At 43.2% G+C, this 15,072-nt stretch overlaps 1 protein-coding gene across 4 annotated transcripts in view; it reads left to right on the forward strand.

Annotated features, from left to right (window-relative positions):
* The window catches only part of LOC106604768 (nuclear factor NF-kappa-B p105 subunit), a 36,157-nt gene extending 21,461 nt beyond the window's left edge, over positions 1-14,696 (forward strand). For 3 of the 4 annotated variants that reach the window (XM_014199785.2, XM_014199784.2, XM_045718143.1), the window contains exons 7-24: positions 1,022-1,185; positions 1,432-1,590; positions 2,960-3,064; positions 7,791-7,882; positions 7,977-8,115; positions 8,297-8,437; positions 8,651-8,749; positions 8,833-9,003; positions 9,143-9,284; positions 9,504-9,618; positions 9,706-9,907; positions 10,001-10,170; positions 11,467-11,569; positions 11,709-11,842; positions 12,099-12,168; positions 12,303-12,469; positions 12,792-12,930; positions 13,122-14,696. In XM_014199785.2, coding sequence (XP_014055260.1) covers positions 1,022-1,185; positions 1,432-1,590; positions 2,960-3,064; positions 7,791-7,882; positions 7,977-8,115; positions 8,297-8,437; positions 8,651-8,749; positions 8,833-9,003; positions 9,143-9,284; positions 9,504-9,618; positions 9,706-9,907; positions 10,001-10,170; positions 11,467-11,569; positions 11,709-11,842; positions 12,099-12,168; positions 12,303-12,469; positions 12,792-12,930; positions 13,122-13,201 — 2,392 coding nt within the window. In that variant the 3' untranslated portion in view covers positions 13,202-14,696. The remainder of the gene's footprint in view (positions 1-1,021; positions 1,186-1,431; positions 1,591-2,959; positions 3,065-7,790; positions 7,883-7,976; positions 8,116-8,296; positions 8,438-8,650; positions 8,750-8,832; positions 9,004-9,142; positions 9,285-9,503; positions 9,619-9,705; positions 9,908-10,000; positions 10,171-11,466; positions 11,570-11,708; positions 11,843-12,098; positions 12,169-12,302; positions 12,470-12,791; positions 12,931-13,121) is intronic. The other variant, XM_045718144.1, reaches the window with a different exon arrangement.
* The last annotated feature ends 376 nt before the right edge of the window (positions 14,697-15,072 follow it).

The following is a 15,072-nucleotide window of genomic DNA, read 5'->3' on the forward strand; positions in this document are numbered from 1 at the left end:
GACTCTTCCTCGAGCTGGCCGCCTGGCCAAACTGAGCAATCGGGAGAAGGGCCTTAGTCGGGGAGGTGACCAAGAACCCAATGGTCACTCTGACAGAGCTCGAGTTCCTCTGCAGAGATGGGAGAACCTTCCAGAAGGACAACCATCTCTGCAGCACTCCATCAATCAGGCCTTTATGGTAGAGTGACCAGACGGAAGCCATTCCTCAGGAAAAAGTTACACGACAGCCCGATTGGAGTTTGCCAAAAGGCATCTAAAAACTCTCATCTAAAAACTATTTTGTTTTGTCGTTAGGGGGTAGGTCGATGAGGGAACAATCTGAGAATAAGGCTGTAACGTAACAAAGTGTGGAAAAAGTCAAGGGGTCTGAGTATTTCCGAATGCACTGCATAAGCAAAAGCAAAAATTATCCCTGTGGCTCAGTTGGTAGAGCATGGTGTTTGCAACGCCAGCATGGTGTGTGCAACGCCAGGGTAGTGGGTTCGATTCCCACGGGGGGCCAGTACAATAAAGAAATGTATGCATTCACTACTGTAAGTCGCTCTGGATAAGAGCGTCTGCTAAATGACTAAAATGTAAAAAATTTATTTTTTTTAAAAACAAACAAATTTGAAATCAAATAGGCTAGCAAACGTCACGTCTATGTGCATAACCCAGAGGCATGACCACTGCACGTGATAGATTGATCCACTAGAGGAGAAGATTTGCCTGCCTTAATTTTGCAAACCGTTAACCAAAATTCCATGATCTTCACAGCCCTAACACACACCACCGAAAGAACCAGTTAGCTTACCGGTAAATGAGTATGTTTAACACCTTTAACTGTTTGCTTATTGACAACATTGCAGAAATGTTTGGACTTCCTATAGGACCATTATAGATCCTTCCTTTGAGATCATATGTAATGATGTGATTTCTCACTTAGGGTTTCCCCATCTAACTTGAATTGACCTTATGGTTTTATATCTTGTAGTAATTCTTAAAAATGTACCACATGTAAATCAGACATTCCTTGTGACAGTTTCCCCAACCTGGGCATCCTCCACGTGACCAAGAAGAATGTGAGTAAGACACTGGAGGACCGTATGACTGAGGCCTACAGGATGGGTTACAACTGTGGTATTGTCATCCACCCCGAGATAGACACCATCCAGGGAGAGGTCCGCATCCCCCGGGAGCTCACTGGTCAGTCACCTTTAAGACAATTTGAATGAATGAATGTATTTCTGCAGAGCTCTAAGAATATTTGTTGTTTTGCATATATATGAATATAGACGCATCGCCAACTTCACACTCAACCTTCACGTGTGTGTGTGTGTGTGTGTGTGTGTGTGTGTGTGTGTGTGTGTGTGTGTGTGTGTGTGTGTGTGTGTGTGTGTGTGTGTGTGTGTGTGTGTGTGTGTGTGTGTGTGTGTGTGTGTCTGCCTTCAGATCACCAGAGAAGCATGATCTGCAGTGCAGCAACCAAGCAGGCTAAAGAGATGGATCTAAGCGTGGTGCGCCTCATGTTCACAGCCTTCCTCCCAGATAGTGACGGGGGCTTCTCCCGTAGACTGGACCCCGTCATATCAGACCCCATTTTCGACAGCAGTAAGTCACTAACAGCCACCTAGTCACTGAGCGCCAAATCAACTTCAGTTCTTGTGAAAATGTGCCCGTTGACGTCAATGCATGATTTATGAGAAAATAAAAACGATTAGGCCATTAGTGCTGTGTTTCCATGTGCGCTGTGACCCCAACATAACAATGGTTCTAGCTAGCTAGCTAAAACAGTCTTTAGCCATGACCCAAGAAGAACTGTCTGTGCTCCACCATTTTGTTTCTTCTTTACATTATCAGTGAAGGCTGTTCCATTACCCTTCAGTAAGTCCATCTATGACAAAGGTCCCCCACCTCACCATAGAAACACACCATATTAGGCTACATAGTACCCAGTAGTGCCTCAGCTTAATGAAGCTCAGGAAGGAACTACTGTTTGAACAAATTAATAGAACCATTCCTGTGCCTGTCAATACTGAATTCATGTAATTAGTCACTGAGTTTAAGATGTATTGAAGTAAAACCACATCAGTGTGCACTGGTTTCATTTTCCTAGCTCTGTTCTTCCGCTACGTCACGTTTCTTACTCGGCTTCCTCTCGCAGGCTGAAACTAGGCCTTCACTTTCATTTTGATGCCTGCCCTTTACTGTGTGAAAGCATCCACACAATTAGTGTCAAGTCTTTTTTTTTTTCCACATTTGGTGTCTCTGTGGTTTTTTGAAATTAGAAAATATTTTTGAAGAGAAACAAATAAAATAGTGGTTCCAGTTTGATAACAATGGGCAATGTCAAGGATTTACAAGGAATCCAATATGGATTATGCACAGTAAAGAGAAAAGTGTTTTCCTTACAGTGCCTTCAAAGTATTCACACCCCTTAACTTTTTCCACATTTTGTTTATGTTACAGCCTGAATTGAAAATGAATTACATTTAGATTTTTGTCACTGGCATACACACAATACCCCATAATGTCAAAGAGAAAAAATGTTTTTTCTCTATGGCAAGACTTAAATGGTTTTCTAGCAATGATCAACAACCAATTTTGAGAATTTTCAAAATAATAATGGGCAAATGTTGCACAATCCAGGTGTGGAAAGCTGTTAGAGACGCACAGCTGTAATCGCTGCCAAAGGTGCTTCTACAAAGTATTGACTCGGGTTTGAAAACAAACATTTAAAAAAAAAATAAAAAAATACGTTTTCACTTTGTCATTATAGGGTATTGTGTGTAGATGGGTGAGATTATTATTATTTTTAAACCATTTTGAATTCAGCCTGTCATACAACAAAATGTTGAATAAGTGAAGGTGTTTGAATACTTTCTGAAGGCACTGTACCTATTAGCTGTCAATAAATGAGAAGTAAAGGTATTCTGCCTGCACTAAACAGAAGATCTGAGTTCCCTTATTCTGTTTGCAGAAGCTCCTAATGCATCCAACCTGAAGATTGTGCGGATGGACCGCACAGCTGGCTGTGTGACAGGAGGAGAAGAGGTCTACCTGCTCTGTGACAAGGTCCAGAAAGGTACAGTATGTTACAGGAGGAGAAGAGGTCTACCTGCTCTGTGACAAGGTCCAGAAAGGTACAGTATGTGACAGGAGGAGAAGAGGTCTACCTGCTCTGTGACAAGGTCCAGAAAGGTACAGTATGTGACAGGGGGAGAAGAGGTCTACCTGCTCTGTGACAAGGTCCAGAAAGGTACAGTATGTGACAAGGGAATGGATCTGTCATCTATGATCCCGAGGGTGATTTATCACCGTTATCATGAAGATGAGAACGTAGTCTGAAGCAACACGTAGTCAACACGCTGTCTGAAGCAACACGTAGTCAACACGCTGTCTGAAGCAACACGTAGTCAACACGCTGTCTGAAGCAACACGTAGTCAACACGCTGTCTGAAGCAACACGTAGTCAACACGCTGTCTGAAGCAACACGTAGTCAACACGCTGTCTCAAGCAACACGTAGTCAACACGCAGCCTGAAGCAACACGCTGTCTGAAGCAACACGTAGTCAACACGCAGTCTGAAGCAACACGTAGTCAACACGCAGTTTGAAGCAACACGCAGTTTGAAGCAACACGTAGTCTGAGGCAACACGTAGTCTGAAGCAACACGCAATCTGAAGCAACACGTAGTCAACACGTAGTCTGAAGCATTATCTCTCCGGCTCTTACTTCTGTGTGACATCATCATACTGTTCATGAAGGAAGTCCTCCGGCCTGCTTTTCCAGGAAGAGGTTTATAGCGGTGTATTGTCCTCTCTCTACTTTTTTTGTTTTTGCCGTATTGGCCTGTTGGCAGAATGTCAACAAACCTGGAATGCAAGATCCTCTCGTGGCACAGAAGTTCAAGTCTTTTTTTGGGCTCTGCTGTTTGACCACCAAACAAAGGGCCTCATCTCAAGTCTATTTGTACCTTTTTTATTTATTTATTTTATTTAACCTTTATTTAACATGGCAAGTCGGTTAAGAACAAATTCTTATTTACAATGACAGCCTACCAAAAGGCAAAAGGCCTCCTGTGGGGATGGGGGCTGGGATAAAAAAAATAATATATATATATATGTGTGTGTGTGTGTGTGTGTGTGTGTGTGTGTGTGTGTGTGTGTGTGTGTGTGTGTGTTATATATATTTTATTATATATATATATATATATATATATATATATATATGTATGTATATATGAAAAAACACATCACGACAAGAGAGACAACACAACACTATATAAAGAGAGACCTAAGAGAACAAGTTTATATACACTTAGGTTGGAGTCATTAAAACTTGTTTTTCAACCACTCCACAAATTACTTGTTAACAAACTATAGTTTTGGCAAGTCGGTTAGGACATCTACTTTCTGCATGACACAAGTCATTTTTCCAACAATTGTTTACAGACAGATTATTTCACTTATAATTCACTGTATCACAATTCCAGTGGGTCAGAAGTTTACATACACTAAGTTGACTGTGCCTTTAAACAGCTTGGAAAATTCCAGAAAATGATGTCATGGCTTTAGAAGTTTCTGATAGGCTAATTGACATCATTTGAGTCAATTGGAGGTGTACCTGTGGATGTATTACAAGGCCTACCTTCAAACTCAGTGCCTCTTTGCTTGACATCATGGGAAAATCAAAAGAAATCAGCCAAGACCTCAGAAAATAAATGTAGACCTCCACAAGTCTGGTTCATCCTTGTGAGCAATTTCCAAACGCCTGAAGGTACCACGTTCATCTGTACAAACAATTGTACGCAAGTATAAACACTGTGGGCCCACGCAGCTGTCATACCGCTCAGGAAGGAGACGCATTCTGTCTCCTAGAGATGAACGTACTTTGGTGTGGAAAGTGCAAATCAATCCCAGAACAACAGAAAAGGACCTTGTGAAGATGCTGGAGGAAACAGGCACAAAAGTATCTATATCCACAGTAAAACGAGTCCTATATCGACATAACCTGAAAGGCCCGCTCAGCAAGGAAGAAGCCACTGCTCCAAAACCACCTTAAAAAAGCCAGACTACAGTTTGTAATTGCACATGGGGACGAAGATCATACTTTTTGGAGAAATGTCCTCTGGTCTGATGAAACAAAAACAGAACTGTTTGGCCATAATGACCATTGTTATATTTGGAGGGAAAAGGGGGAGGCTTGCAAGCTGAAGAACACCATCCCAACTGTGACGCACGGGGGTCGCAGCATCATGTTGTGGGGCTACTTTGCTGTAGGAGGGACTGGTGCACTTCACAAAATAGATGGCATCATGAGGATGGAAAATGATGTGGATATATTGAAGCAATATCTCAAGACATCAGTCAGGAAGTTAAAGCTTGGTAGCAAATGGGTCTTCCAAATGGACAATAACCCCAAGCATTCTTCCAAAGTTATGGCAAAATGGCTTAAGGACAACAAAGTCAAGGTATTGGAGTGGCCATCACAAAGCCCTGACCTCAATCCCATAGAACATTTGTGGGCAGAACTGAAAAGGCGTGTGCGAGCAAGGAGGCCTACATACCTGACTCCGTTACACCAGCTCTGTCAGGAGGAATGGGCCAAAATTCACCCAACTTATTGTGGGAAGCTTGTCGAAGGCTACCCAAAATGTTTCACCCAAGTTAAACAATTTAAAGGCAATGCTACCAAATACTAATTGAGTGTATGTAAACTTCTGACCCACTGGGAATGTGATGAAAGAAATTAAAACTGAAATAAATAATTCTCTCTACTATTATTCTGACATTTCACATTCTTAAAATAACATGGTGATCATAACTGACCTAAAACAGGGAATGTTTACTAGGATTAAATGTCAGGAATTGTGAAAAACTGAGTTGAAATGTATTTGGCTAAAGTGTATGTAAACTTCCAACTTCAACTGTATGTAGAGGAGATAATACATCATGCGAAGATAATGTTCTATACACTGATATTTAAAGGAAACCAACTGATCGTAACAGTTTGTTGAGGGCTGATAGTTGTCACCCACTTCCCTTGTAAAACAGTTTGCCCCACAGCCAATTCTGTCCAATCAAAAAAATTAGCAAAAAACATTCAGATTTTTGACAGATCTATGGCTGAGACGCAAAGAAAATTCAAGGAGAGGGGGGTACAAAAATGGTCAGATTAATACTGCCATTGAGAAAATTCAAAACAAAACGAGACATGACCTTTTTCAAGGTCAGTCTCGCAAAAATAAGCATTCTCGCGTTCTAACTACCCGCTATTCAAAGTGCTCTGAACAAATTAAGGGAATCGTTCACAAACATTGGCACATTCAAAGATCGGATGACAGTATCGGTAATGTGTTTTCTGACCCTCCCTTGATCGTATTCACGCTGGGCAGAAATCTCCGAGATCAATTGGTAAACTCTGATTTACCACCCCAAGATATCCCTGCACAACGTTTATTTTCGCCCCTACTGGATGGAAACTACAAGTGTAATGGCTGTGCTCAATGCAATGGCACTTATAAATGTAGATCCTATTTTAATATGTGAGAATTAACCAATGATATCAGGCCACACCCGACCATGATTACAGACACCATATAAACTAGTCACCCCGCAGTGTTTGTCATTATACCCTGATGAAGACAGCCTGTCTGTCTAAACGTTGGTTATTAGGTTATTACATTTTTGCATCTGAGCTCCTAGAGTGTGCGGCTCTCCTTTAATTTCATAAGTGTTCTACTCCACTAGCCAGCACCTCGCCTAAATAGGTGTGCATTTCTTTAGCCTCTAGATTGTCCTCTCTCTACCTTTTTTTGTTTTTGCCGTATTGCGGCAGAACGTCAACAACCCTGGAATGCAAGATCCTCTCTTGGGACAGAAGTTCAAGTCTTTTTTTGGGCTCTGCTGTTTGACCTCCAAACAAAGGCTTCATCTCGAGTCTATTTCTACCTTTTTTATTTATTTTATTTAACCTTTATTTAACATGGCAAGTCAGTCAAGAACAAATTCTTATTTACAATGACAGCCTACCAAAAGGCCTCCTGCTGGGATTAAAAATATAGGACAAAACACACGTCATGACAAGAGAGACAACACTACATAAAGAGAGACCTAAGACGACAACATAGCATAGCAGCAACACATGAAAACACAGCATGGTAGCAACAAAACATGGTACAAACATTGTTGGGCACAGACAACAGCACAAAGGGCAAGTAGGAAGAGACAACAATGCATCATGCGAAGCAGCCACAACTGACAGTAAGAGTGTCCACTCGCTGTATCATGCTTTGCAGAGTCAATCAGTGATATACTACATCAGCCCTTCAGGCTTTTGTTTCAGCCCAGCTCTAAGACACTTCATTCAGACAAAACATACTGAAGATCACGATTTTAGCCAATTCTTTGAAATATTAGTGTTGGGTTGGAGCAAAGGTCTGCACACCCAGCAGCTCTCCCAGGACTTGAGTTTTCTTGTCAAGGACATGTACGGTGCAGCTAAAACATTCCAATAGGATATTCAAATACTTCTGTCTGTAGTTGTGGGGCTGTCAGTAGTGGGTGGCACCACTTCCTGGTTACCTTGGAAAGACATTGACATTTCCTTTTGGTTCCATGACCGATGACACGTGAAAGATTCTCATCAACCCTATATGCGCAAACATGTTGGTTTTGAAAATAAGTATTTAATTTTTTTCTAGTTGTCTTCTATTATCCTCCAATATCTTTCACGTCACCAGTTTGTTCTTTTACTCCTAGTTTGAAAGTGGGGTTGTGACAGTGTACCTTTTCCCCTGTCATTACAGATGACATCCAGGTACGCTTCTATGAGGATGACGAGACAGGGCTGACATGGGAGGCCTTTGGGGACTTCTCCCCCACTGATGTCCATCGACAGGTCAGTGACACACAATGAAGTCTGTTTTTATATTTCCTCCCCTGTAACAGTACTATAACCTAACCACTGGTAAAATCTCCACTCCCTTCCACAGTTTGCCATTGTTTTCAAGACCCCCAAATACAGAGACCTGAACCTCCAGAAGCCCACCTCAGTGTTTGTGCAGCTGAAGCGTAAATCGGACAACGAGACGAGCGAGCCCAAGCCCTTCACCTACCACCCACAGATCATAGGTGAGCCGGTCTGAAACACCCCCAGACCTGGTCCTGGAGACCCCCTGTGCATGCTGGTCTCTATCCCAACCCACTATAGTTTGTGCCATTCTTATGGCACGGGGTTCAAATTGGACATAACCCACTATTCTGTCAACTGTCAAGTCAATCTGCTCATCTTGCCCCTGGTCTTCATTCTCAGATAAGGAAGAGGTGCAGAGGAAGAGACAGAAGACCCTGCCTAATTTCCAGGACTACAACGGCCAAGGTGGAGCAGGGGGCATGTACCGGGGAACAGGGGGAGGCTCCGCTACGGGGGGAGGACCCGGCTCAGGGGGAGGAGGTACACCCAAAAATGTTTCTGAGTCGTTCATTTTTACACAACAGAAGGAATGCGATTTTAAGGTGAACGAGACAAGCCATGTAAACTTCAAATGGGCAATTTCTCAAAGTCCTTCACACGAGACGAAGTACAAGTTCAAAAGCTTTACTGTCTATTTAGGCTAAAAGGAAATGTGTAACCACTTCAAAAGAACAGCTTTGTTTTATCTTTTAGGTTACTTCCAGGCCTATTCCACCTACAATAACTACGGCACCGGCTATAACGCCGGCTTTTCCCCTGGCATGAGTGGTGGCGGGGCGGGCATTAAACATGGTGAGCGTGTTTGTCTGTCTGCTAGACCAATTCCATCTAAGTTCAGGATAGGAATGAAGCTCAACCATGTTCCCTCGACACAGCTACACAGAGCAGAGCGGAGGACAGCGGTGATGACAGCGACATGGGCGATGACCCGTCCTCGGGGGCAGTGGTGGCGGACCGAGCCCAGTCGGAGGAGGATGCCTCTGCCGGGGAGACAAGTGAGGAGAGAGGGGCTGGTGTGGAGCTAGGACCAGGGGACAGGACTGGCGGTGCGCCCAACAGGGAAATGAGTATAGTGATTAGCCAGTGAGCCACTGGGCAAGGGAACAGACTACTGTACTTGTCGGTGTAGGACTGTGTGTTTGTGCTGGAAGCCAGGGTTGTTAATAACAGTGTTTTTGTGTCCAGAATGCGTGCTGGAAGCCAGGCTGGTGGATGTGGCTGAGAGGCAGGCTGAAGCCCTCTTCCATTACGCCGTCACTGGAGATGTCCGCTACCTGATGGCTCCACAGCGCCACCTCATGACGGCTCAGGACGAGAACGGCGACACGTACGTCCCCTCAACCTATCACTTCAGACCTAATCCTAACATAAACATAACTCCGACTTTCACTGCATTTGTCTAACTTTTCTAACTGCATTGATTTGCTTCCATTTTGTGTCCGTCAGCATTCAGCTTTGCATTGATGCCAATGGGATATATAACCCTGATATGGCATAGTTTCTCCAGTAGCACATGCCAATCTGGGCTTGTCCTCTGTTTCTTCAGTGGTCTCCATCTGGGTGTGATCCACAGCCAGACAGACGCAGTCAGGAGTCTAGCCCAGGTGCTCTCTGCCCTGCCTGGAGAGGAGGTCCTCAACATGAGGAATGACCTCTACCAGGTAACAAACACGTACACTAACAAGCCTTGTGTTTCTGTGGTGATGTGACAGAACAGACAGTAATATCTTTGTGTCCCTCTATCCCAGACTCCTTTGCACCTAGCGGTGATAACCCAGCAGAAGGAGGCGGCCGAGGCCCTCGTATTGGCTGGGGCTGATGTAACTCTGTCTGATCGCAACGGAAACACAGCTCTACACCTGGCCACTCAGCAGAAGGAGGGAGGGATGGTGGGATTTCTACTAAGACACAGAGAGGTGGTGGAACTAGTGGACCTCCCCAACACAGCAGGTACAACACACACACACACTCCTATACACACAGACACATGCATAGTAGAAAGTGAAGAGTCAACTAGAGCATGACGGTGCTTTTATCCTCCAGGATTTTGCTCCCTCCACCTGGCTGTGCTGGCCAACAGCCTATGTTCCCTCAGGGACCTCCTGGTGAGCGGGGGCAATGTGGAGGTCCAGGAGAGGAGCTGCGGCCGCACGGCACTCCACTTGGCCACTGAGCTGGACAATGTCTCCTTGGCAGGCTGCCTGCTACTGGAGGTACGTACCGTAGAAGCCTTGCCTACCTCCATACCTACCACCCTGCATCTTTCTACTGGCTGCCATCTTGAGGCTAAGCAAAGTTGGGCCTGGTCAATACCTGGAAGGGAGACCTAGAGTGTATTTAGTAAGGTGAAACTAGAACGTGGCAAACTAGCACAACTCAAGTAGCCCTTTCCTTGTGACGGTGGATGGGTCATGGGTGTAAGCAGTAGCGATTTTAGCATGTACATCTTGGTGGGGCAAACTAAATTTCAAAATAATAATTATGCATGCCAGCAAAGCCACTACACTAAACAATACATGAATTGTGCTATAACGGTGACAAACGGTGCCCACAAACTGTAAGGGCCAACATAAATCTGTCCCAATGTCTTACCACGGCTACACCTGGCTATCAGCGGAGCCTTGTCTGGCAGCGAAACAGTTCATTCAGCCTCATTTACTGGCTTTTTAAAAAACATAGCTGATATGGCTGACTTGTTTAAACAAATGTAGTTTCTACTGACAATTGAGATGTACAAACTATGGCATAAGTGAACGACGAGCGGATAAGAGGCAAGCCGTAATTTCGATTAAGACATTAATGAGCAAGTAGTCGGTATAACTATTTGTTCAGCACTTTAGAAATGTACAACGACAGAATTCAGGACATGAGCCATTCTTGCAGTATTCTCCCTGTACACCAAGTCAGAACTGTAGGATAAATAACAGGGGCATATAAGCAATGAAAGCTCTTGCAATATTCAATGATTACATTTTTCTAAAACAGGCTATAGGCTAATTAAGAGGGGAAAAGGGACCAAATTATTAGCGTGAGCCACATGGAGGTATAGATAATTACTTTCTTAGCCACAGTATACATATCTCCCTGGTATATTACATCATTTATGCAGCAGCATACAATACATATTTGGACACACCTTCCATACCACTCATTGTTGAATTTGCGATTTCCAACTTGTTGTGTAATGTTTATGTCCAATGGCCGATGAGCACCGATACGTTTTATCTAGAATTTCTCTTCATTATTTATCGTCACATGACAAGGATTGAAAAGGATTTGCCAGTAGATTGTCGACTTGATTCATGATGATGACTGCTAGCTAAGCTCGTGAAAGTATGACGTTGACATGATCAGTCCAATCAAAGCCACTGTAACATATAACATGATTTGACGTCATTTTATCTGTGGCGAATGACCTTGAGCCTTCATGGATGGGCACTTCTAATGTCAGAATGACGGGTCGCCACTGGGTGTAAGATGTATGTTGACGGTGTTCTCTCCCTCCGCAGGGGAATGCTGATGTGGACTGCTGCACCTACAACGGCTCCAGCCCTCTCCACATAGCAGCAGGCCGGGGCTCTGTCAAACTGACCGCTCTCCTCATGGCTGCAGGTATGACTGAGTTTCTTCAAACTGTCCCCTTTTGTGAAAATGGCTTAGTTCGATGTCTTTGTTTTCTCTGTAACTGCTCTTTGGTAATATAGTCCTAGCTCAAAGGCAGACATGACTTGATCAAACTTTTCATGTCTAGGTGCCAATCCTCACAAAGAGAACTTTGAGCCCCTGTTCTTCAGAGAGGATGACTGCTATGTGGATGAGGAAGAGGAGCAGGATGAAGGCTACATCCCAGGGATGACTCCTCTTAACATGGCAGCCACTCCTGAGGTAGGTTCCACATGCACACACTTTGATGTGTTTTCTGGAAGTCATTTTCCTCCATGTTCTGCTATCGTCTCGCACGTATCTCACTGACTAATATTGCTACAGTCCTTTCTCACACCTTGACATTTTGACTCTAAAGATAACACACGTCATTTTATGACGACGAAACGGCTGACGTGAATTCACGAGTTGAAAGAACATTTCATTTTTATCTATTTGAATGTTGGCTAAATATTCTCTCTCTTCCTTGTACTTCTAGGTGTTGGAAATTCTGAATGGCAAAGAGTACAAGCCAGAGACCACCATCCCAGTCTTCATCCCCCCTCAAGGTCGGCTCCTGCACTTCAGTTTAAACAACCCCCTTCATTGTAATCTCTACGTCTTAAGCCATAGGGTTGTACGGCTGTCTCATCTTGGTTCTTGTCCACTGTGGAGTACAGCTAACGGTGTCATGTTTCTGTAGGCGATATGCGGAGCCTGGGCTCAGACACAAAGCGGGCATTATGCCAGGCCCTTGAGTGCCAGGGGGGGAGCTGGGAGAGCCTGGCAAACACGCTGGGGCTGGGCATCCTTAACAGCGCCTTCAGACTCAGCCCCTCCCCCGCCAGCACACTGCTGGACAGCTATGAGGTACACACACACTATCCTAACCTAAGAGAGCTGAAGGTTTCTCTGGGAACTTACTCCTCCTTTTCTCTGGTGTTGTGCCAGGACACATTAATCAACATTCAGACAAAGACATGAGGGGGAAACATAGGCATTGTAAGATTAGAAATTTCACATTGATAGTTTCTTCTCTCTTGCTCGGATTTCTCCCACCTTGAATTCAAGTCAGCACAGAAAATGAATTCATATGTTCTCATTGAAACTTGGGGACTTTTTTTCATCACTTCCGTTTAATTTGGACTCGATAGTTGGTGGATAAGTAACACTTCTATGCCCCTGTCTGTAGGTGTCCGGGGGAATGGTCAAGGACCTTTTGGAGGGACTCAGGACGGTGGATAACTCCACCGCTTTGACAGTACTGCAGGGGGCACTGTGTGAAACAGAGCAGGCTCCTCTAGCTCCCCAAAGCACCACAGAGCTCTTAGGTAAGCTCAAAAAGGACTCTGCCAGTAGCTCTATGTACTATATATATATATATATATATATATATATATATATACACATTTCAGGAGACATATATATATATATATATACTAGCATACCTTATAAGATTTAAATAGAATCATCTGGGATATAAGTCACCTGCCCATAACTCCCTCCCCCACTTGTCTCCCAGGACGTGTCCAGGATCTGAAGCTGGACGGACAGGAGGACAGCGGCGTGTGTGACAGTGGGGTGGAGCTCTCCACAGCGTGACCGCCAGATTGGTTAATCACACATCAGGGCCCTGACCTTGTCAGGATTTCATGAGGCTTCTACTTCCTATAAGCAGGCTACAGACAATTTCTCTCTGAAAGGGACACTCTAGAAAGCTCGTCTCCTCACACATCATGCTAAACATCCTTAGTTTTAATGTTTTGAAAGTGGTTTTGTATACGTAAACATAGTATGCATGTTATGATTGCATAATGACATTTCAGGAGACCTGAATGTAATCTATTTGAATCTTGTTTGAATTAATATCATGAATGTGTTTTATTCAGGGGAAAACTCAGAGGCTTGGTATAAATGTGGAAAATACTTTTTTAATAATTTAAGAGATTATTAGATTGAAAATGATATGATCAGAAATGTTCTCCCCACACTACAGTTCATTTGGAGCACGGCGTTCAAAAATGCAGCCGATTCAAATAACCAATTTTGAGTGTGGCACTCTGGACCTTGGCAAAGCCCGAGAAAAATAAGTTTCAACACCCCCTGATTTACAAGGCGTAGACCCCATACAGAATGTGCTAACTGTAAGGCACTTTGGAAAAAAGTGTCTGATAAATTATATTGCATGAAAATTGCCCCTATATACAGCAGTAGTTGCCAAAAGGACAGCCCGTTATGTATCCCCCACTCATAAAGTGACTCCGTAGCTGTGGAAATATTACGTGGAAAGAATGATTACTGTTCAGTGGTTTGTATTGAAACCAAGCAACCACTGATACATGCTCCTGCAATGTTTTTGTATCATGTACAACAAAGTCAAATTAAATTTCCTATGGAAGTGGTGCTACCAGTGATTTGTACGTATGATAATGGTTTATTGCAATAATCATGAAGCCTGTTAAAGCACAATCCTCAGCCTTGACTACAGTACAGAAACCACTTTTGGATAGAAACCACTTTTGAATAGCCTTGAGTTCATTCCTGTGTAGACAAGCTTTTCATCGTACCAGTTAGTGTATCCCTTCATTTTATCCATTGATGTCTGTATGAAGTAGGGTCTAAACTCACTTTTGGAAGCCATTTGTTTATAGTAACATTTACTTTGTTATTCATGCACTTGATGGAGTAAGTTGAATTGTTCTATCAAACGTTCATAGTCAGGTTATCAAGTTCTGCTTCAAGACCACGGTGAAGACATGTTGGAGAATGAGTGGTGCTTCATTGTTCTTCCCCATTTTGCAATTAAGTATTCAGTGAGTCGTCATTTGATATTCCTAAACCCTCTTTATGTTATCGACATCAGCTGGGCATTGAAAGAGATTTGTTTCAATCAAGTTTGAAGCTGTTCCAACATTTTCCTGACAACACTGGCATTTTGAGATCAATCCCAAACCAAAGGTTTAATAGGCAAGCACTGCTTCACTTTGTGTGAAGCTTCAATATTTATACCTGTACCCTGGGAAACTTTTGTATAGTCAAAGTTTTGCTTTTTAATGGGTTTTATTGTAATACTTTTTTAATAAAATTGTTAATTGTGTGCATGTCTTTTCCCCATAATCTAGCAGCTTCTTAGTGGTGGACAAAGGCCAGTAAATATTCACGCACGTACACAAGTTGGGAGAAGATGGCAAGTATCTGACCATAGAATTAGAATACTAGAATGGATAATCTTATGACAGTCAAAAGGTCAGCCATTGTTTGCCAGTGCTGTGATAAAATGCATAGCTTAAGAATTTATCTCCACTATGTTCTGAGAGCTAGCCACAGTTTGAATGATACCATACATTTTTCATATTCACTGCCAACATTCCATTCAAACAATGCAGTTAATCCACAGCCTGGCTCAAATCAGTTGATAGGACTTTTATTGCATCATAATAGCACTCAAAGCTTTCCAAGAAAACAAACGTAAG

Source organism: Salmo salar, chromosome ssa05, assembly GCF_905237065.1.
Source record: "Salmo salar chromosome ssa05, Ssal_v3.1, whole genome shotgun sequence".
Taxonomy (NCBI): domain Eukaryota; kingdom Metazoa; phylum Chordata; class Actinopteri; order Salmoniformes; family Salmonidae; genus Salmo; species Salmo salar.